This window comes from Molothrus aeneus, chromosome 19 (genome assembly GCF_037042795.1).
Source record: "Molothrus aeneus isolate 106 chromosome 19, BPBGC_Maene_1.0, whole genome shotgun sequence".
Classification (NCBI taxonomy): domain Eukaryota; kingdom Metazoa; phylum Chordata; class Aves; order Passeriformes; family Icteridae; genus Molothrus; species Molothrus aeneus.
In genome coordinates, this window is record NC_089664.1 from 6,564,424 (window position 1) to 6,587,097 (window position 22,674).

Genomic DNA, 22,674 nt, shown 5'->3' on the forward strand with positions numbered 1-22,674 from the left:
TGATGACAAAGACCTAAGGAAAATTATTTTTTCTTCCTTGCATCTGTTGGGACTAACAACTCCAGGACTTCACGGCTCAGTATCCTGGTGGTGTTTCCTGACTGTTTGTCATGCTCTCTTGCAGCTGCTTCTCCACCTGTTTATTAGGTAGCAGTCCCCTGGGTCAAGGGGCAGCCATGACTGTAGTGTGACTGGATTAGGAATGAAGCAGATTTGGATTTACCAGACCTTTAGTCTGGGTTTGTCATGGGCCTTTGTTTTAGCAACATACAAATAATAAAAAGGCCTGTTATAAGTGGCACTGATTTGGAGTCACTAGCTAATAGTAATTTAAACTAGATTGGGTATTTTAAAAGAAAAGCAAAGTGGGAAAGCTGGAGAAATGGGTCTAAAGCCATAATTATCCAGGGACACCTTACATACCCAGATGCTCTGGATTGCTAGTGAAGAGTAGGCAGGGCACAGTGCTATGGCTGAGTTTGAGCTGCCTGGTTGTTTGCTTTTTACCCTTGAAGGTAATCTTTAAAGCAGTATATCTGACCTACACAGGCTTCTTATCTTGCACAGCAGTGGGCGTAAACATCCCTTTTTTAGAATCTTTTTTCCTCCCCTTTCAAAATCGCCACCTTCAGACTTAAGCAAGTGCTTAGCTACACCCTTGATCTGTCACTATATCTTCCTTTAGGTGGGAGCCTTTGCTCTCTGTCCATTTGTGGATCTGCATTGCAAATGTCTTGCAGTTTTAAGGAAATCATCCTTGCAAACTGACCTAGAATTGCTCAGCCTGCAAAGCTGCTCAACTGCCACCACCTTGTTTACAGGCATCTCGAGAAAAGAGAGGGAGTATATATATAATTTATACATCATTTTTGTTTGAAACTCCCAGTTTTTGGTCACTGGACCAAAAGGTCTCATAGCACGCTCTTGTGATCACATCCTGTGTTGTTTGAGGGAGGAATGGGTTGGAAAGCAGTTTGTTCTGCTGATACCTGTGTGTTTGTGATGAGAGATTTGATATGGCACTGTTGGATCATGGGTTGCTGTTTTCCTGGAGCACTGCAGTTAGAGTTGGCAGCAGAATTAGGGAAATAGATGGCAGCCTGTTGCTCCCAGGCATCATTCATTCCCTGTGCTCTGTGCAGTGGGCAAATGATGATTAATGCTTTTGTGCTTGCACCCATGTCAGGAAAAACCATTTGCAGTATTCAGTGTCTTCCTGCTGCTGTGCCATGAAAATGCTGTGAACAAAGAGGCTGGTCCTGTGTGGTGCAGAGCAGCCCATGCTTGCCTGGGCTCAGCACCACTTCCAGGTGCCCCAGAGAGCTGTCCAGGGTTGATGTGGCAGCTCTGTGCTGGAGATAGGGTGCTGATCCTGTGCTTTGGACTTTCATCTGACCCTAGTGGAGCACTTTTGTGCCAAATGGCTGATGTGGTTCAGGACATTCAAGATTAACAAGTCTGTGCCACCTTCTTGGTGACACTGAGCCTTGCTGTATCTGTCTGACCTCTTCTTTCTAGTACAGGAATGCTTTTAAGGAGAGAGCTCAGGCTGTCATCTCAGAGCTGATTTTTCAAGGGCTAGATCTACATGTGCTGCATCATTGGGGGAGAGCAGAAAGCTTCCATTTACAGTTTGATAATGGCACAAATCACATCTCAAATGCATCAGCATGAGTAGGGCAAGCAAAGCATTGAAGAAATACTCTCAGCTGTACCTTGAGCACGTTCACAGGCTGCATTATGGTTTTTCTTTATGGATTGTGTTGTCTGGGCTCAAGCTCCCTGCACCCTCAGCTGCAATCCTGTGATTGTTATTACATACATATCCTGAAAAGGTTGGGTTTATTCATCAAAAGGCTATTGTGTGGTGTACAAGTGGATGGTCCAGCTTCTTTTTCCATCTTCTAGACAGCCTCAACATTGGAAATTAGCATGGGGACAATCTCAAAAAGAGACTGCTTATCAAAACACTGGGTGTGCTCTGTTTTGATCGATGCAGATTAGGGTATTGCAGGCACAAGCTGTTAAAGTAAATGGTGATAGAGAGGGAAACCTGAGTGAAGCAAGGTATAGATGCTATAAATCTTCTGTGGAAGGTGGCTTTTATCTTTCTAATTACTGTTTGAAAGAGCATGAATTAATTTCTGAAACCTTTGGTGGAAGGTCTCTCTTTAAATTTTTTTCCCTTCTCTGCAGTTAAGTACTGTCCTTTGCAGAATGGTTATCATACTCAAAATATAAATTTACCCAACCTTTACTGCATGCTGAGATTGCTGCTGTGTTATCACAGCCTTACAGGTTTGGGTTGCAAGTGATTCAAGTTGTAAGTGACAGCTGCTGGCTGAGCCTTGCTCCTTGTAAATGCTGCTGTTGCTGTCTGGGCTGCCAGGCTGAGGTGAACAGAAATCTTGGAGTGTCCATGATAGCAAGACTCAAATAATACTACTTGGAGCACATTCAGCCTGTGAAGAAGCAATTCACAAGCTGCTGATGCCAAGCAATGATGATTTTAGATTTTTCTCCAGAACAGTGTGTCCTGTAACTTTGAGTTGTTTAAAAAAAAAAACTGGCAGAATTTTGTAGACATCCATTAATGCTGACTTACATATCTGATAGTGGAGAGAAATATTGCTGCAGTTGAGGAGAGCAAGTCAGCTTCCACAGGTGCCTCCTTAGCCTTTCTCCTTGGTGGTGGCTGTCTTTTTTTTCCCTCTCCTTGCCCTTCCTTCCCATGCTCAGACATTGAATATGTGAATATACCAGTTGATATGTATACACAATTTATAACTCTTTGCTATTGATTATCATGATGAATAGCTGAGATGTTGAGCTGTGCTCCATCTCTAACTGGGAGTGGTGGAATTATGACACTTCATCTGGCAGTCAGATCTTTGGCTTTGCTGTCCTTTCCTCCTATGCAGTGCATGAATCCAGCAGAAATGACTCCCCAGCTCACTGGTGTTGACTGTAAAGCACTGATAGACTGGCAGTTTGAATCACAGCTGTTGAGTTGGTGTTCCTTCAGCTACAAAGCCTGGTAATTCTCCTGGCCTGTCAATGCACCAACTGGTGGCAGTTCTTGAAGCTGGACGTGTTGAGTTCAAAATAGATCCTTCTGTGTGCAAACCAGTGTGTGGGAAATCACAAGATCTTCATGGTCACACTCAATGCAGCTCTTCTTTAAATAGGACAATATTGCTTTCCTGTTTCACAATTCACTGCACTTACCGTGCATATTTACATGCTTTCATCTTTCACCAACTCTATTAGGAAAAGCTCTTAACTACAGATCATCAGTCAGTTCATGCCTTGTGTTGGTCAGGTTGCTGCTCTTGGAGTATGTCTGCTGGAGGAGGGTTTGTATCTGGCTTGAGGTGTCTGTAGCTTTCAGTAGTACCCCTGGAACACTAAAGGTAAACTGGAAAGGGACTCTTCATCTTTAGATTATAAAAGTAGTTTTATAATAGAATGCTGGCTGTCTTCACTAGTTTCTGTAGTAGGAACCTACAGGAATTTATTTGCAGTGGTGCATTTGACACTTCCTTTGCATAAGAAAAGCTGCTTTATTTTCATCAGAGGAGGTGAAGCATTTCTTAGGGAGCTATTAGCTCTCCTCTCCCTCATCTCAAATACTGTATCTTGCTGTCTTGTGAACCTGGAAGACCTTACATGCAAATATATGCAGCCATTTATAAATCATTGCAGTGGGTGAATTCTGTGAGGGGGTGCAGGTGAACTTCAGCTCGATGTATTGCACTTCCACATCTGATAAATACATTAGGAGGACTTGGAGGGAATACCAGTAAATATGTGGCAGTATTTTTTAACTGGCATCTCATGTTCATTGGCTCTGAACTGCATCTCTGTATGCTGTCAACAGATCTTGGACTCTTTGCCTCTCATGTTGTCACAAAAGCATCAGTGGCCTGTGTTTGTAATCCTGCTGCACATCTAAAAGCTGACTCTCAGAGCAGAGCTGACAGCTGCTCCATCTGTTGTTGACCTCAGCTGGTTCACATGCTCTCTGTGCTCTCCAGCTGATGTGATGAGTGTAATAATGCAGGTTTGCCTGGGGCCTGGGCTGGCACGTTTGGGAACTGCTCAGGATGATTTCCTGAGCTTGTGAGTTGTGCCTGAGCCATGATAGAGGACCTTGCTTAGGTTTTCAGGTGCTTGGGCTGCTGTTCAGCAAGGTGCAGTGGTTCCCAGAGCTGTGATTACCTGCAAGTTGCTCAGCTCAGCTATAGGCATGGAGCAGGTCAGGGGGTGCTCTAGAAAAGACAGGAATTTTCTAGGAGGCAGTGTCAGGTGGAGTGGCCCTTCTGGCAGGAGAGAGTGACAGTATGCAGTTGGCTGTACACAAGTAGAGGAAGGTTCTGTAATGCAGAGTGTGTGCATATAAAATTTAATGCAAAAGCAATCTCAGTTCCCTTTTTAAGAATGAATTCACCCCAGCCTGGGAGTTATCCTGTATGTGGACATGCCCAGCTGGCACTCCTCAGTAAAATCCTTCTAGCCTGGGATTACCTGAGTCCTGGTTTTGACCACTTGTCTACCCTGCAGACAGGCATCGAAAGAAATTGTCTCATGTTAACAATTTTCTAATGGACTTTTGTGTTCTCTTGATAGCTGCCATTAACCTAGCAAAGCTGAAGCTCTTCAGACATTACTATGTCATGGTAAGTCAAACACCTGCACACATGCATGTGGGGAGCTTGGAAGCTGTTCAAAGCTTTTGATGGAATACTTATTGGAAACTACTGCAGCTGGTGCATGTGGTAGAGGCTCTTGGCACTGCTGTGCTTTGGCATCTTGGTCAACTGGCTTACAATCCTAAAAGCAACTTCCTTTTTTTCTCCTAATGGTTATATCCTTCTGTCTCTCTTTAAATTCCAGCTATTTGTAATGCTTCCTGATTTCCTCTGGAGACAGCTTGAGCTGCCAGTTGAATTGATGGGCTTGAATAACATACTGTAAACTTGCTAAAAATTAAACTTGGGACCAAATGGTGCCTGGAGATGCATGTGTGCAGTTCCTGATTAAGTCAGTGGGAGCCATGAGTACGTTTCCCAGGAGAACACAGGCTTCTTAATGATTTCCAACGGCCTCATTTCAGGCTCTCCTAAGTGGCAAGAGTAATAAATTACAGTTGTGATTCTTGAAATTCTATGGAATTGTAATACTTAAAGAATTTCCTGCTGTAACTTGAGTATGTTACCAATAGTTTGTGTTATTGGATGTTCAACAAGCAGTAGAACCCTCAGCCTATATCTTCCATGTTTATTGAGGAGCATAATAATGCTGGTCTGACATAATGAGTTGTCTGGGAATTGCTTGAGCTGTTTCTCTGGGGTAAGAAGGTTCCATAAGGATGGTGCTATTGTTCTCATGCTTTCTCCTTTTCCTTCCCAGATTGTGTGTTACATTTACTTCACACGGATCATTGCAATTCTCATAAAGATTGCTGTTCCATTCCAGTGGAAATGGCTGTACCAGGTATTTGCCAGCAAAGGAAAAGACATCAATTTCTTGATGTTTTTCTCTATTATTCTTTAAATATAACTGCACAACAAAATTCCATAAAATGTTCCTCACGTTGTACTAAAACATCTCAAAGCACAGTGCAGTACCCTGCCTCCTCTTGATTTTATCACTGATGTGCTTAAGGTGAAAGAATATATTCTTAGTTTTATGTTTGTCCAGCAAGGCTGCTGGATTATACATGAGATGTCTGAAAGTAATTGCATTATTGATTTTCAGTCTTTCAATTTAAAAATGTCTGAAGGAAATTAATCAAGAACATACAAAGGAGAAAAAATTAGTCAGGTTTGCTCTATATAATTGAAGCCTGAGGGAGCCAGGGAAATAGGCTTTTGCTCTTCCATCTACAGGCTTCTTTTGCCTATGGACTTCTAAATACTTGGTTTCTTAACTCATAATCCAAGTGATTGTGCAGGGAGTCCTTGGAATACATTAACTGTTGGAAAAACTAAGCAACACAGGGATGATTCCTTCCCCCACCATTTAAAAGCCAAGTCTTGCCACAGTTCTTTGAAAGCTCTGGAGAGATGGATAGAACTGTAACTCTATTTAAAGTGACAGGGAAAACTGAAAGAACAAAGGATTTGACAGCGTTTAGCCTGGGATTAATGACAACCAGACAGGAATTATTTTATTTCTGCTGTGGCCCAGGCCTCTTGGCCATTAAACCTTGAACCTTACGAATGAGGAGCAATGTTTTGTGACCACAGAGCATAGCAGGACTGAACCTCAGTCTCAGTCTCATGTTTTCACTTGCAGCTGCTGGATGAAATGGCCACACTGGTGTTCTTTGTCCTCACTGGGTACAAGTTCCGTCCAGCATCAGACAACCCTTACCTACAGCTCTCTCAGGATGATGAGGATGACTTGGAGATGGAAGCTGTGTAAGAACCCCTCTCCCCTTTGATTTACCTCTTCACTTGATTTGAGAAAAGTAGTGTTTAAAACCAGTTTACTCGAATCTCTCTAAATCCTTCTGTGACAAAGATCTGCCCACGTTTAAAGAGGAGGTGTCTGTACTGGTGTGTGTAAAGAGATTTGTGGTGTGCACAGGAGCCTCTGACCTGGATATTGCAGTAGTGTGGAAAAAGCTGGTAAAGCTTTTCATGGGGCAAAAAGATGCCCATGAAAATGTGAAGTAAGAAAGCTTTTAATTTTAATTTAGATATGGAACATGAAGGAGTTTTACAGTTCATCATTAATGCTTCATACGCTTCACAACAAAAATGACCCACCAATCTGCAGAACATAAATAATAATAAATGTATAAAAATAATGTAATCATAAATAGATTAATAGGGTGTAAAGTCCTTTCTGCCTTGGTGTTCAGCATATAGCTTTGCAAAAATTTATTTTAAGCAATACTGAGCCAAGGAGATGGATTTTTATCAATATCTTCGCTGGTTTATTCCCTGCTGCGAAACCACGAGGCACCACAAATGCTTCAGGACCTGAGCTAGTCTGGAAAAATTATACAGCAGGGCTCAGGCTAAGTCCCTGTCATTTTCCTTGCAGTGGTTTTTCTGAGGACTTAAAAACTGAGTGGCATTTTTGAATGTGTAATTAAAAATGCCCTAAGAAATTCTGCCTGCCAGGAGTGTTGGATACTGCTTTACATGCCCTGGAGTCTGCTGCCTTAATAAGAGCAGAGCTAACCTAATCCTTTGGTAGTTACAGGTTTGATGTAACTCTTCAGAAGCCTGTTCCTAAGAGTTTTTCCAGTTTGGTAAATCTCCTTTACCTGGGTGAAATAAATCAACACTGTTTTTATTACAGAGGCAAAAAAAAAAGTCCAAATGTGTTTGCTGTCATAGTTAGCTCAAAAAGAAATTAATCTTATTTGAAAACTGCTACAAGGAGGTTTGAATCATAGAATCCAGACTGAAATGTCATGTAAGGAGTTTAACTTCTCAGAAATATGGCTAGTAACAAAGATCTTTTTAAATGCTTAGCTATTTTTGCTTTGGGTCTAGAAAATCTGTCATTTTTGCAAGTGGAATCCAACTAGTGGGTAGTGACCTTAAAATCACTATCACTCACATGTGTTGAAATGGTTTATGTAAGAAACTGGTCTCACTTTGGAAGCTGTTTGGTAAAAAAGCATTCACATCAGGAAGTCACTGTGTGAACTGGCAGGATTTGTGATTGTACCAAAACAAGCTTTTTTCCCTTTTTGCCTGTTAGAGCAAATTTCAACTTTGTATTACGTGCTTAATGAATTTTTGCTTGTGGGGGTTTTGCTAGGACTAATAATAGGACACCTGTCAAATACAGTTATTTTAGTCAATTGAGAAGTTGCTAAATTTAGGAGGATCTGCCAAAAATGAGCTGGAGGAAGTTTAATGAAGTAATTCGGTGATTTACATCTCATCAGAGTTAGAATTCCTTGTGAGCCTTTTCCTAGTAAGGCATTTTGCTCTTTGCTTTGGGAGTTTCCATTGTTGTGCCTCATGGGTTGTTCCCCTTAGGCTTGCTTGAATTTTCTGATCTGATTCACCAGAAGTTTTTTTCCATTTGGGCACTTGGCAGGGTATAATCTGTGCCTAGTTCTCCCTTCCCCAGCTCCATCAGGAGGGTTACATTTGTAGATACTTGAAAAACAGAGTTTATTAAAATTCTGAGACAGGTGAAGCACTGCAATGGATGTGTATGAAATTCTTCCTTGATTTGGTCTTGCTGGTCCTGTTTTTGTCTTCATAAATATTAAATGTTGTTTCTGTTTTCTGGGGGGAAAAGATACCTGGGTTTATTTGAGCAGGTGACTAAGTATCTGTCAGTGTCCTGACTAACCACTGCATGAGTGCTTTGTCTTTGACGTGATAAATACCCATTGTCTTTACAGGCTACGGCAGAAACTAAAAACCTGCAAACTTCGTGGTGTTCTGCTATGTCAGTTTTACTGTTATTTTTGTTTTCCAGAGGGTTTTTGTTTAAAATCAGGTTCTTTAAAACAGAAGCATTCAGTTCCTTTAGACTCAACATTTCTAAGAGCCAACAGAGGGAAAAGCTGTGAGGTTATCAAACCTCTTTTCAAGGCTTGCTTGTTTTCCATGAAAAAAATAGGACATTTTAAGTGCACCTCTTTAGTTTGGGTCTGTTTTCATGCATTGCAAATGATTCAAATCTCAATCTGGCAGTAAATGCAAATATTGTTAAGGACATTGGAAATCTGGAAAGTTTCAAGAAAAATCTGCAAATTAGGTGTCTGCACAGAAGCAACACAAGGCACAAATCCTCTCTTTGTAAGTCCTTGTAACTCTCAGGAATAAAATACAAATCAAGAATAACAAAGATAACTCTGGCTTGGGGAAAGGATCCACAGACTTTGCTGGAATCTCTTCAGTTGTTCCAGGCTGCACAGAAGTTGTCCTGGCAGGGAGGAGAGTGTGACTAAAGCTGTGCTAAGGAGCTGTCTGTCCTTTTTCAAGCAGGTTCAATAGCCATTCATCATCAGCAAAGTGGCTTTCTGTGTATTCAGTGCTGGGCAGCCTCTTGGGCTCTGTCAGTACGTGGGCTCGTCGCTGACAGTTTGTGAGATTCAAGTTCCCTGCTTGAAAAGGTGCAGCCACACTTGGCAGAAAGAGCTGTCAGGCTTCCAGTCCTAATGTCATTTCTGGGGCATGAACACAAAAATATGAACAGTACAGTAGATGAGGTGGGGGTGAGGAAGGGGAAAGGAAGAATTTTTTGTTGTTTTGCTTTTCTTTTTTTTTTTTTTTAATTTCATTAACTCAGCTGGCTTTAGATGCTGGATATCAAAATGCTCTTTAACAGATATTGGTTGAGAATGATGTTCATGCATGCAGGGGAGGTTAAGATATTTCCACTGGAGGAGGGATTGCAGAAGAAGAAACCATTAATGGTTTTGTTCTCAAGTTGGTAAATCCATCTTACTCAGTGTGTGGAGACTTTGCTTCTCCTTAACACCCAAAACAGCCTCAACACAGGGAACTGTTGTGGTAACACTCATCTTTGCTTATGCCTTGGGATCTGGAGTTTCTCTCTGTGTCATGAGGCAGCTTATTCTGTGCTGAGATTTGAAGACCTGCTTGGTTGTTTTTCTCTGCTTTCTCTCAGATTGTGCTTCATGGCAGACTGATTCATGGTGCTCTCCATTTGCAGTGATTTTCTTCACCTAACACATCTTTTGCTTGCAGAGATCAGCTTTTCTGTTCTATGGCTGATCAGTTTTCACTCCAGTTTGCAATAGCTTGTAAGGGCTGGCTGCTGCCAGTGTTGCAGTGGTTCTTGTTGGACTATAAAACAAATAAACAGGAGAAGAGACGGTTGAAATCCACCACTGTGGAGAGCTGGAGATACTTCTGAATGTTTAGGCATTCCTTGATACCTTGGATACGATGCAGGAGAAAAATAAACCCCGTGAAATCTCTGCAGCACGTAGCACTGTGTGATGGAGTGCTTGGGGAGCTCCTTCTCTGCCTCATTTGTGACAGATATCCCTCTGGCAGGCACAGAAATGCTCTCTGGAGAGGGATGCTTCAGTGAGAAGGATTTGTTGCATTTTAACTGCTGCTGATTTGTGGGCTGGAAATGCAGTTCAGCAGACTGCAGGTGAGAAACATTTCCCTGCTGTATTGCAGGTCAGAGCAGAATTGCTGAGGACAATGAGGATTTCAGTGTGCTTGGTCTTAGTGCTGCTACCCTTATTTTATTGGGCACTAAAAGGTGATGACTGGACTGATTTTGAGAGTGAGAGGAATTGCCTGTTGTGCCTGAACAGTCTGAGAAAAGGAGGGACTTGAGAGCTGCTTCATGCACTTGTCACGAGACCAGAACAGTCTCTTCAGCTCTTCTGATGGGATTTAACCTTCACTCTTGGGGAATCCACACAGAAATCTCTCCCAGTTGTTTGCTGTTACTGAGAGGGGACACAGTAAATGGCCCCTCTGGTAGCAAAGGATGTGACTTGATCTGCCTGCACTTTCAGTGTGTAACTGTCCATAAACATGGGAAGTGGATCATTCCCTCCTGGCTGTAACCTTGCATTGCTTCTGTCACCACCTTGGTGTGCAGGGGCTCTCTGATGGCATCAGAGTGCAGTGCTGGAATCTAGGCTGTGTGCCAGGTGGGATCTTCCCAGCTGTGAGTCAAGTGTTGGGACTGCTTTGGTGTCATGCATGTGTGAAACACCTCTTTATATATCCCAGTGTCTCTGCTGCTGCATTGCTGTGTGAGGTGCTCGTTTCTGCTTTGTAGTTCATGGCAATCTTCAGCTCCTCCCTGAGGAATGGATACTTAGCTCCTCATTCTGTAATTATGAAGTTGATTATTTCTGAAGAGTAAACTTGGTAGCTGTCTTGCTGCATCCTCCTATACTTTTCAGACTATTACTTCAATTTGCCAGAATCTTTCTGCATTCTAGTCTTGTTCTCCAGTATGTAACTCTTAGTGTCTTGTGCAGATTTAATAAGCAAGTTCTCTATTCCATTACTCAGGCAATTACTGAAAATACTGAGTAGAAGTGAACCCAGGACAGGCCTCTCTGGAACCACACTCAATGTTCTTACATTTTTGACAGGAAACCATTAAGTAAATCTCAATGCATATTTTTCCAATTAGTTATCCATCTACTTTGGTTTTGTCTAGCTTATGTTTCTCCAGATTTTTTCCTATCTGACTGTGGGAAGGAAACCTTTGGCAACAGGGAGAACTTAAAAGATCTGCATGCCTCTGTACTGATTAGTTTGATCTCTTCTAGGAAATGTTTATTGTTTAGTAATTCCATCTTTCTTCTTTAAGCAACCTGCTTACTTTTCTCTGTACTTGCCTTTTTTTACTTTAGTAGGGATAAAAGTTATTTGATCTGTATTCTTGTGACCCTTTCCTATTAAGCCCAAGCTCATCTAAAGTGAGAACCAGTGATGATCCCAGTATGGCCACTGCTGGAATGTCACTGAACACAGCAGGCTGAGTAAATTATTTTTACAGTACATGAGCAGAAGCTGGGATCTAACATGGAGCTAAGGGAAGAGGAGTGTTATCTGACTTCTCCTCTTGGGGTGATGCTGTGGAGATGTTGTTAGCAGCTCTGATCAAATAAAGCACTCTGCCATGGTAAACAGCAGGTGAAAGTGCTCACAGACCAACAGGGGCAGCTTTGAACAGGACAGGTCTGTGTGTGCTTCCAGGCATCCCTTGGGAATGCATTGAGCTATTGACACTCTTACCTTCAGCATCCAAAATAACCTTTGTAGCATGTTTGTGGGGAAAAAAAATACCTGTATGGAATGAGAATCACACTGTGCAAAAGAATAAAGGCAATGTGTTGTGCATCCAAATTGCCTGTTTGGTGGAGCAGCAGAGGAAAGCTGAAGAGCTGCTGGAGAGCCAAGGCAGTTCCAAGAGGAATGGTGCTGTTCTGCCTGCATAAACATTTCAGCCTGCCTCATATTGAGTGGTATTGTGAGGCTTTGTAGTTCAATGCTCAGATTGCCATGACAAACCCAGGACTGGATGGTATAAAAGGATAACTTCTCCTTTCTGTTTTGTTGCTGCTGATTTTGCTCCTCATCATTAAGAGGAGCTGGTGTGCATTAAGCTAATAGGGTTCATCTGGGGTACTGTCCACTGTGTATTTGTGTCATATGTTGTGCCTATTAAAATGCAGAAGAAAGTCACAGAAGGGTGGCCAGCTGCATAGTAAATGGGGCTTTTTAAGTGAACTGCTCAAATTTAGCAAATAAACACCTGGTTTAACTGTTTTACCACCCCTGTTACCTTTTTTGAGGTATGAGCCAATATTACTTGCTGCTTTGGTTTAGTGATAGATGGGAATGGCCTTGAGGTGCTCAAGGACAGTGGCTCTGCTGTGTCAGGGCAGTACAAAAGATCAAACATGAGAACTGCTCAGTGTGGGTAAAGAGATGTGAGAAGTGTTGTTTGATGGGTGTGAGCTGTTGCTGAAATGGATTTTACAGTTCAAGGTCTGATGTCTGATGCTTCTCCCTTCTCTTCTAGGGTGACGACTTCAGGAGTAATGGAGGGCATGAAGAAAGTCAAGAAAGTGGTGAATGGTTCAGCAGAGCCTCAGGGCGAATGGGAGAGCACAGCATGATGGACTGGACTAAGGCAGCACTTTCAGAGAAACTTTTTTAATTTATTAATATTACTCTCAGTGGAAAGGGAGCAACTTGCACTCCCCACCACTGAAACTGCAGAGTGGGGTGTGTCTAGGGAGAGCAAAGCAGTGCAGAAATATAACTATTCTTTTGATCATAAGAAAATGGGATCTCCTGGTACCTGCAAGGAGCCTGAAGCTTTCCTAGGGATTTTGGGTAGCTTTTTTCCCCCTTTCTGGATCGGTTCTTTATTCTGAATTGTTGTGTTCCTCAGAATGTGTAATACTAATGTGAAGAGGGATCTTCAGTGTGTATGTAAAGAATATATTTTATATAATGCTCATATATATGCACACACACACACACACTTGCTTTGTAACATGAATGCTGGGACTTGCAAAGCCTGTCAGAAGGTGGGAAAAGAAGATAAAGACATGTAAGTATTTTTTTTTTTCTTTTTATAAACTCTCCTTTTGGCTTGGATGGAACATTGCAAAACAAATGGATGGGAACAACTGCAGTTATTTGAGAGACTGAAGGGTATTGGATCAGATGACTTCTGCCACTGCTCATGCAAGTGTGAAAGGTGATAAGTATCTTCTTGTCTTATCCCTGCAGGTGTCCACCTGAATGTGTCAGGTTTTCAGATGTGTTGCTATACAGGAAATGAGTGACTGTTCTCCATTAAAGCACTAAGCCCATAGTGCAATAAGTATTTATGTACATTTTCCACTGTCCATGGAGTTGCTCTTGACTCACCCCCACCTGACAAGAAGTACACAAGAGGTATAAGACTGATGCTTGCTTTTTAGGGGTCTGCCTAAATGTTTACTTTCAAGCTGTGACCCAGAGCTTCATAAAATATTTTCAAGGTATTTCAAAAGTCACTCCTTTCTGGCACAGTATAAACAGTACCAGACTCTCCAGTGGAAATCTGTCTAGCCATTTTACTGCAGCATAAATCTCTGGTTCACAGTTACCCTGAGTTACTGGGCCTCTCTGGATGGCTACTTGTACCTCTCTGGCTGTGTAGGATTAATAACACTGCTGTTTGAGGTGAGCTGAACTGGTCAAAGTAGTATTGCCACCAAAAACAGGCAACTGTAACTCCCAGTCCTAATTTTTTTTTTTTTTTTTTTTGGTCAGGAGAGGAGAAGATTATGATCAGAACCTTGATGCAGGGGAATATGGAATCCTTGACTGTTAGCTGCAGACTTGCAGTAGAGTCTTTACACACACATTCCAAAATGCCAGATGTGTTTTCTCTGTAGTCTCTGGGGTTGTCAGTAGGGCAGTTGGTGTCCAGAGCTGTAATAGTGAAAAAGTGCTCATTTAGGGGAGGATGGAAGTGGCTCACTGGTGGAGTGAGGATTAGCTTTAACAAAAATAAATCAGCTATAAGTCACTGACCCACTGAAGCCTTAATGTTCATGCAGAGACATTGCCATGTGGTGCTGTGGAGCCAAGAGCTTCTGCCAGGTGTCAGGAGAGGCATCAGCAGAGCTCTGGATGTGCCAGCATTGCTTACAGACTCGTTCAGGAATTGGTTCTTTGGAGGGACTACATTTCTGGGCACACCTGATGAGAGGACTGTTAGCCTAAAGTTTATTTTATTCTTCAAGCTGAGAAGGAGGATTTCCTCCAGAATCTTGAACCACTTCCTCACTCCTGAGCAGGGATTGTGGAGCTCTTGGTGAGCTGTCTGTAGCAAGCCTTGCTGTTTGAGGAGCAGCATCCCTTTCCCCCATTGCCACTTCTTTTCCCAGGTGTTGGTTCTGTGCACCATGGAGGTGGTAGAAACAAATCTGCCTGCTTTGATACCTGGAACTGCTTTCTCTTCAGATAAAGCACAAGAAGAAGAGCATTTGTCTCTGGCTGCAGAATCCTCTTCTGTTTTCCTCCTCAGCTGTAACTTCACAGTAATCACAGCAGTGATGGTTCTACTTTGCTGTCATTGTCTTGCAGTGAGAGTTTTAGTGAGAAGAGATCCTGTACCAAGGAAGGGCTGTTTGGTCACCTATGGGCCTTCAGGCCTTCTGGAGGAAGAAATCTACATGCTTAGCCTGAAGTGTGAGAAATTGGACCATAAACAAACACAGGCAGTCCCAGCTCTTACATTTAAATGCAATACCTGGAAAACTCATCCTCTGCAGTTCCTCTGTCCCTTGTCACTCCCTGCATCCAAAGGGCTGCTCAAACGGGCTGTAAGGTTTGTTCAGAGAAGCCCTGAACTGAACTGAAGACTTGAAGTGTTGGCACTGAGATATGTAAGGGATAAGGATGTGCTGTCAGGAACAAAGTGCATCTGGACAATGCCATTCTAGAGCCTGTTAATCCTTTTGTGAACGAGATGTGAAATTGTCAGAGGTGTGGTGTTTCACCCAGAACCACGAGGGCTGTGCTGTGATCCCAGGGAATGCTGAGCTGCTTCCAAACAGCTGCCTGTTCCATACCTCAGCATCAGGGGAGCTGACAATTTGGCAAGTGTTGTTACCTTAGTCTCAGGTTTCTTTTTTTTTTTTTTTTTCAATATGCTCTTTTTTTGCTAAAGTTGCATATGGTGTAGGTTTTTCTGCCAAGTCTCTGGCTCACCTGTCAAAGGCCAGAAAAATGGGTCATTTCTTTTTGTCTTGGCATGAAATGCCACAGCAGTATTCTGGAAGTCCATTTTTTTACAAGAGCTTTTTCCAAGTTCAGCCCTGAGCTTCAGCAGTCAGCTCCACAACCAGCTTCTGCTGGTGTTTTGCACAGGATGCCAAGCAGCAGGAAATGGTCAGACCTGAGCATTAGGAGGGAAAATCAGTCATGGACAAGTCAAAACCTAAAAGATTCTTATTGTGGCCATTTCCAAAATGAGTTTTCTCAGGTGCAATTCCTTGGATCAGGACAGAAAGTCTGCCTTGATGGGTGGGATGGCAGCTGGGAAGTTGGAGAGTGAAGGGCATGGCTGCAGTTGTGCTTCTCTCCAGCACAGCAAGTGCTGGCCTGCAAAGCATCAAAGACAGGACTGCTCCCTGCCCTCCTTCCCAGGCAAACCCCCAGCTGCATGACTGGCATTGCAGGGCTCCAGGGCCAGTGCAGGGCAGCAGCTCAGAGCTCCCCAGGCAGGATAATCAGTGCTTGCCTTTCACATGCTGATGGCTGCTTATCTGCTAGGAAGCTCTGCCTCTCACAGGGAGGGAAGAGAGGAGCTGTTGTGGGTTACAGATCGTTTAGGAATGTGTAGCTTTGATTCCCTGTCGCTGCTTTTACTGAAGTGAGGAGCTGGAGCAATCTCCAGCAGCAGAGTGACAGGAATCCTGGAACAGCAGCTCTGCTGCAATGGGAATAAGTGGTTTGAAAGCTTTCCCGTGTGCTGCTGCAGCCGAACACTCAGTCCCCTCTGCAGACAAAAATGAGATTGGTTCAGTGTTCACTTGCAGTGCAGGTTATGCCCCAGTAAATCCCTGGGGATGCTGACATGCACATGGCACTGCTGCTCTCCTCCTTCCTGCTGAGGCTGCTCAGCAGGCTGTCTTCCAGAGGAAGCCTCCTTGCAGTGCCACTGCCAGCCTCTTGCATTCTTCGGGCTGGAAAATGTTTTCCTTGATGGTTCATCAAGAGACATACTAAAAGAAAGCAAGACATAATGGGGTCATGTGGAACAGAGCTGCTGCCTGCTGGAGTGGAGCAGTTGGAGTTGAAGAAGCCACATGCTGTCCTATTAAGATGCTCTTTCATGTTGTCTGTTGTGATGTGTGCAGTGCATTGTTCAGTGTTTCCCTCCAGCTCAGTGCCCTGTTCCTGGATTTCCATGCTGGCATGCCCTGGGAGAGCATGTTGTAAAAATTTGCTGCATTGCAGCATTTTGTCTGGAGCTCATAGTGTGGAAGATGTATTTTTTCTGAGCTGAGTGGACTCTCTCTGGCACGAGTGTGCATCCACCATGTGTCCTTGAGCACTGTAGCATTCCTTCTGGCCATCAAAGGCCATGTCCTGATCACTCCAGTGTGCACATCTGGTGCAAGTCCTGTAGAAGATTTTTAGTGTTAAGTCTTTTTTCCTTACTGTGTGTTCCTCTTAGAGAAAAGCAGTTGAGCCACTGACAATCAAATTGATGAGAAGGGAGGGGATTTTGTTGTTTGTTTGAAAACTGCCCAATTTGAAGCAAATACTGGGTATTGTAGGCTCTATTGAGCTCTGAGAACTGGAGTTCTTTAGCTATTAAGGAGAGGGAAGGAAATATTTCTTCCTTTAGCCTACTTGGTTTGTCTCCTTCAATTTGACCTGTCATGCTAGCTAACAGATGGCTGTCACTTTAAAGAAGATGTTTTATAGCTCCAGTGTTATGATCTCTGCTTCACTCATAGAGCACATCCCCATTTTTCACCTGTGTACAAAGTGAGGAGCTGTGGTGTGCAGGAGTGGGAGGTGCAGTGAGGTTTGAACATAGTGGGACTCACACTGAAACTGTGACCTTGTGTGTAGTGCCAGTAGCCTCAACGTTTCATGAAAGCTGAGGTGGTGCTGCCCAGAGACACTTGACCAATGTTTCTTTGTGTTCCCTGGGGCTGATATGCTGTAAAACGTTGTTTTAAATTGAATTAATTTGGCTTCTTTTTTGTAGCTGCTGGATACAATACTTTTGGGCTGGTTAATCACTTTTCCTTAGCAATACTGGGAAGCTGTGCATTTTCCCTTTGTAGTGTCTTGCCTGGATATAGCCATGATCCAGTGAGAACTGCACATGATCTGTGCTCCCAAGTGGCTGGAACAGGATGTAGGAAAACATCAATACTCAGGTGTTGAGTGGTGTAGGAAGAAAGTGGCTGAGAAAAGAGTCACTCCTTTTAGGCTGACTGGCTCAAGAACCCATTTATGTTTTGACTGCAGCAATCCTCTAGAAAGGACAATTCTAAATAAATATTTCCCTGTGGGATTTCACTCAGTGTTCTGCTCTCTGTGTACTAAAGTAGAGTCTGACCTCCACATCATCAGAAGCACTTCATCCTGCAGCCAGTGGAGCTGGTACCTGCTCTGTTAAAACAGAGTATGGGTCTAAATAGCTTCCCTTGCCCTTTAGGAACTATTAATAATTAATTCTAGATCCTTTTGTGTCATTAAGCAGCCTTAGGGCATCTTGTACTATGTAGCTTTGAATTCATTCAGTAAATGACCTCCAGAAGAACTAAAAAAGACTTTTCTGTGTACAGCAAGGTCCAGTTCCTGGGGTTTTGGTGACCTGTAAATATCCTATTCCTCAGTTCCTGTTCAGATGTAAAAATGGATTTTTTTCAGTATTTTTTTAAACTTTATTAAAAGAACAGCAAACAGTATTTGAAGAGAAGCAAGGTAGAGACAAGTCAGGACAGTCTGTGTAACTTGGTTTCCCTGCTGTGATGCAAATGTGTAAAATAAAGATTGACCAGAAAGAAGTTTTTAATGCATCTCATTTTCTCCTTCTGAACTGCCAGCAGCCAAGCTGACCCATTGTTCCCAAAGTCTGCATTTCCCTCTGCTCAACTTCTGTTTCCAGCCATCAACATCTGCATCATGGATTCAGGGCCGAATCGCAAAACTTGTGTGGAAAACTTGTGTTGAAGGGAAAAGTTTTCCTGTCAGTGACCCAGTGAGGTTCACTGAGGTGCCTTTTCTTGAGCTCCAGGTGCTGGAGCTGTGCTTGTGTGTGCCCAGCTGCTCTTTCACTTTTGCAAGCTGAACTTAGGCAGTGTTTGTGGACTGAGTCTTGAACAAAAATGTTTCTCCCAGCCCTGTGTCTCCTGCCGTCTGGGGCAGGCAGGAATTCAGGAGCATCTGGGCTTGTTGCTGCTCCCCAGCCCTGAGGTCTGTGTGTTCTCTGCTGTCAGCTGCCAGGTGAGGGCAGATGGAGCTGATGCTCTGAACTTTAGTGTCCAGATACAAATTAAGGATAGAAGGTTACTTTTAAACTAATATCTCTGGTGGATCTGGCCACATATCTCAGAGGGGCAAGTCCTTGATCTGTTTTAAGTTAGACTGATGGTGATTTGGGACATCTGTAGTTGTGCTCTTCCTGAGGTGTTGAGATCTAACCTTACATTTCAATTCTGCAGACTGGTTGGGTTGGCAGGGATGAGGAGGGCACAGTGTTCCTGTCAAGTGTTCTTCCTGATAATCCCCCATCCCTCAAAAGCATCTGTCCTTCAGCACAAAATTCCAGTCTTCAAGATGTTTCTTCCAGTTCAGCCTGTGGTTCTCATCCTTCCACCGAGGGGTAATGCCAGAAATAGCCTCTCTTCTCTACCCTGCACCTCCCAAGCAGCCACTTCTGCACTGCCTCAAGCCTCTGGGTGAGTGTTTTACCAGGGAGCTAAATTATAAAAAGCACTTGGAATTTGGATTTCCTAATACCTCACTGTAGGTTAGCACAAACTTTCCTGATGCAGGTGGTTGCTGGTTGTTGCACTGGAGTGGCCTAAATCTCTTTAATGCAGGTTTCTCCAAACTGAACATCCTCTGCATTTTCTGTCTGTTGTGTATTTGGCCTTAAGACATTCACATTCCCCCTTGGCATTCCCTGACAGCAGCTGAGACTCATCCCCAGAGCTGCCTGCACTCAGCCAATAAGGAAAAGAGAAATGTTATGGGTGGAGTGGGTAAGGTGGGACTGAATTGTGGGAACACTCACTTGAGAAGGAGACCGAATGAAGTTATCAGTGGAAAAATTGATTCCTGACCATTTTCTCCAAGGAGACACAAAGAAGAGCTCCCAGTATTTGAAGTCTATTGCAAGCAGAGGTCATCTGGCAGACTTACACAGGGAGCAGAAGAAACAAAACCACAGCTAACAAAACTTTCCTCAGTGTTCTGAGTTTGGATGTAATTTTGTAGGTGTTTTCCTGCCCAGGGGAGGTAAATTGTTCTACCTGCACTAAGGTTTTTCTTCCAGTGTCTGACATTCCCAGCTGTCTGATCATTTGCAGCTCCTCATTGCAGTCCTGGCTGCCTGCTGCCAATGCTTTTGCTTGAGCAAGGTTATCTTCATGACTGCAAAGAGCTGCCTTCTCCTTAAATCTGCTTTTGTCTTCCTTTGCTTTCTGACTGACAGGCTCTAATGAGAGGAGAGTGTTGTAGTGCCCTGTATAGTGAGTGGTCAATAAAAACCAAATTGCTTTGTACAGCAGAGGTAATAACACAGCTTGTTATTGGCACAGCTGATCCTGATGTTGGGGCCCTTGGTAAGGAGACAAAGGCTTTCTTCTGTCTTAAGTAGTAAAAAGTGCCTATCATCCATTCCTTTTCTCCCCTCTCATCCATGGAAAATGGTAATTGGGGGTGACACTGCTTTGTTGTGGCTCCTCTCCCCTGTGGGATATTTTCTGTGGGGAGGCTGAGACACAATACCTGAGATGGCTCTTGTATTCCTGAAAAAAAAAAATAAACAGGCATGTGAGGTGAGGCTGTTACAGGGTGGCAGGTGGAATAGGTGAGGACTGAAATGGAAGAGGCAGTGTGAAATTCCTTTAACTGCTCCCTCTTGGGCTGATTGTGCTGAGCTTGGCAAGAGCATCCTTGATGAGATGAGCAGTTAAAACATGGGTTACCTCTAAGTGTAGTAATAAATTTGGGGGTTTTAGTCCCTGAGGACATTGCTCTGGGGTGGAGATGATCTATATGCCTTCAGCCCTGAGTCATTTGGGTAAGGTGTCACAATATCCCCCAATATCCCATTGCCACCTTCTCCCTGAGATTGCCCCCACTGCTTACCTGCAGGTGTGGAAGAGTCCCTGTCAGTGCTCCAGCTGCTTCTTCCCTGAACTGCTCAGATCTTTGTTCTGCAGGAGCTCTGTGAAGCTGGAAGGAATCCTCCACCCAGCACAGCTGTGAAGGTATGGATCTGCCTCTCCTGGGAGAAGCCAAACTTGTTCATGTTGGGCTAGATCTCATACCAGGAGGCAGTAGCCAAATTGGAGGGGCTACAAAGAACAGCTGCAGTGACTGAGAAGAAGGAATTGGGCAATGGCACAAGATTACAAGAATTAAAGCTGTAAGCCTGACTAAGTGATGATTAAAGAAAGCCAAGAAGATGTAGCTTAGTACAAAATGGCTGCATGGGGGTAACCCACAGAAATGGGTTTGGAATTAGTGTGGCTGAGGGCTGAGCTGTGGAGGAAAACAAGATGTTAGGAGAAGCCTTTTGCCAATGAGTTTGGCTGCAAACAATCTCCCTGGAGAAATGGAGGCAGTTCTGTGTTGTTTTAGATAATCAACACTAGGCTGGACAAATCATTGCTAAATACACTGCAGGGAATGACCCCTTGTCAGCTGTGAGCTGGATGAAATGCCTGGCTCAGCCAATTTCCATTTGCTTATCTCAGTGGGAAATATATTGCGTGCATAATTCCTGGTTTGGGGGGGTCGTTTTAGTTTTACTGTTAAACCTCACAGATGCCTTGAGTGAGCCTGGCTGCTCCATAGGAGGAACACGTTGAAATGAAGCTGGTTGGTGTGTGCCCTAATCTGTATTCTGAGGCAGTCAGGGTTTTAACTGTTGCTGCAAAATCTGAGTGGAAATATCTGCTGGGATTTACCAAGTACACAATGCCTGAGTGTTTCCATGAATCAGAGCAGCCTTATGGGAGGCAACAATTCAAACTCTTAAACAGCAACAAAATTTGAAGAATAGGTACAGGTCGATCAGGTTGATTTTTTTTTTTGTATGTTTGAATGTTTTGAGGATTGTTGTGGTTTTGTTTGGTTTGGTTTGGTTTTAACGATTGCAGGGTAGGATTTGGGTGGGCAGGCATCACTGCTGACTGCACAGTTTGCTTACAAAGCTTGCTCAAGAGACTTGTGTCTTGTGTTAAAACCAGAGCAGGTCAGCACCAGCTGCCCCAGCAGACAGACCCCAGGCACCGAGGGGCTGATGAGCCAATGTAGGAGTCATGAGTAATCAAGAGGCTGATTTCTGTCTGGGTTGTGGTGTGAAGCCCACCACCACATCACTCCCTGTGCCCTCTGCAGGCTCAGAGCTCAGCGTGGAACAGACACGGAGCTGCCTTCAGAGCAAACATCTGGGCAGGATCACAGAAGAGCTGGAAGCCACGTGACTTCCCTTTATTTTGAAGGTTCTTATAAATATGTATATTTTCTAAAAGCTCTGTTCTGCTCCAAACCTCTTTCAGATTTAAGGACGCTTCTGTCACAGATGTGGGGTTTGTTATTAAAGCCCCCTGCTGAAGCTTGGCAGCAGAGCTGGTGAGCAGTGCTCAAGTCACCTGCAGTGGGTGGAGAGCAATGTGGAGAACAGCTCCTCCAACCCCTTTTCCAGCCCTGAGGGTGCCAGTGGAGGCTTTGCTGCAAAATGCTACTGCTGCCTCTGTGACTGTGATCTTATCTCCCCCAGACAAAGTGCACAGCACTCCTCGGTTGTCCTTACAAGGAGCCTTTTTTAATTTTCAGTCTGTCTGGAATCAAGCTCAAGGTGGCTGGGCTGAGCTCTGCAGGATGAGGATGGCAGGAGCAGAACAAGGGTGATTTCCCACTTGCCAGCCGGGATTTGTGGTGTGCCACGAAGGAAGATCGAAGGAAGATCCACAAAACCTCCTCCTGCTTGGCTTTGTCTCAGCCCAGGGCTGCAAACTGCAGGCAACGGGAGAACGAACAGCTGATGAGTTCACCACAGCCACCCTTGCCGGGTTCCTACATTAGCATAACAATTACAGCCCCAGAGGCTGTAAAGAAAATACAGGCTTTAAAAAATAAACTAGAATTTAACAGAGAAATTAATAGCGTAGCAAATTGTAACGCTGAGCGTGCCGGCTGCATTCAGTCTCGAGCGACAGCTGTACGTGCAGCCCTGGCACAGTTTGATTTCCAGACCTTCCCCTGCATTTGGCCATCATTTCAATATCTACACTTCCATTTCCTGGGGAAAGAGCCTGCAGGCCACCATTCCTGCTGCCACTTTCCCAAAAACCTGGAGTGTTTTGTGTCTGTCGCGTTTTTCTGCAGCCGTGTGATGTATTGGCATTAAAGTGCTGTGCCATAGAAATTAATTTATGGCAGCGATAGCCATTAGAGCTGCTGTAGTCCG

General features: G+C 43.8%; 1 protein-coding gene across 2 annotated transcripts in view; it reads left to right on the plus strand.

Moving 5' to 3' along the window:
* Positions 1 to 18,034, plus strand: part of GPR107 (G protein-coupled receptor 107) — a 37,723-nt gene extending 19,689 nt beyond the window's left edge. For both annotated transcript variants that reach the window (XM_066562803.1, XM_066562802.1), the window contains exons 15-18: positions 4,630 to 4,679; positions 5,413 to 5,496; positions 6,301 to 6,425; positions 12,520 to 18,034. In XM_066562803.1, the coding sequence (XP_066418900.1) occupies positions 4,630 to 4,679; positions 5,413 to 5,496; positions 6,301 to 6,425; positions 12,520 to 12,616 (356 nt within the window). In that variant the 3' untranslated portion in view covers positions 12,617 to 18,034. The remainder of the gene's footprint in view (positions 1 to 4,629; positions 4,680 to 5,412; positions 5,497 to 6,300; positions 6,426 to 12,519) is intronic.
* Positions 18,035 to 22,674: the final 4,640 nt, after the last annotated feature.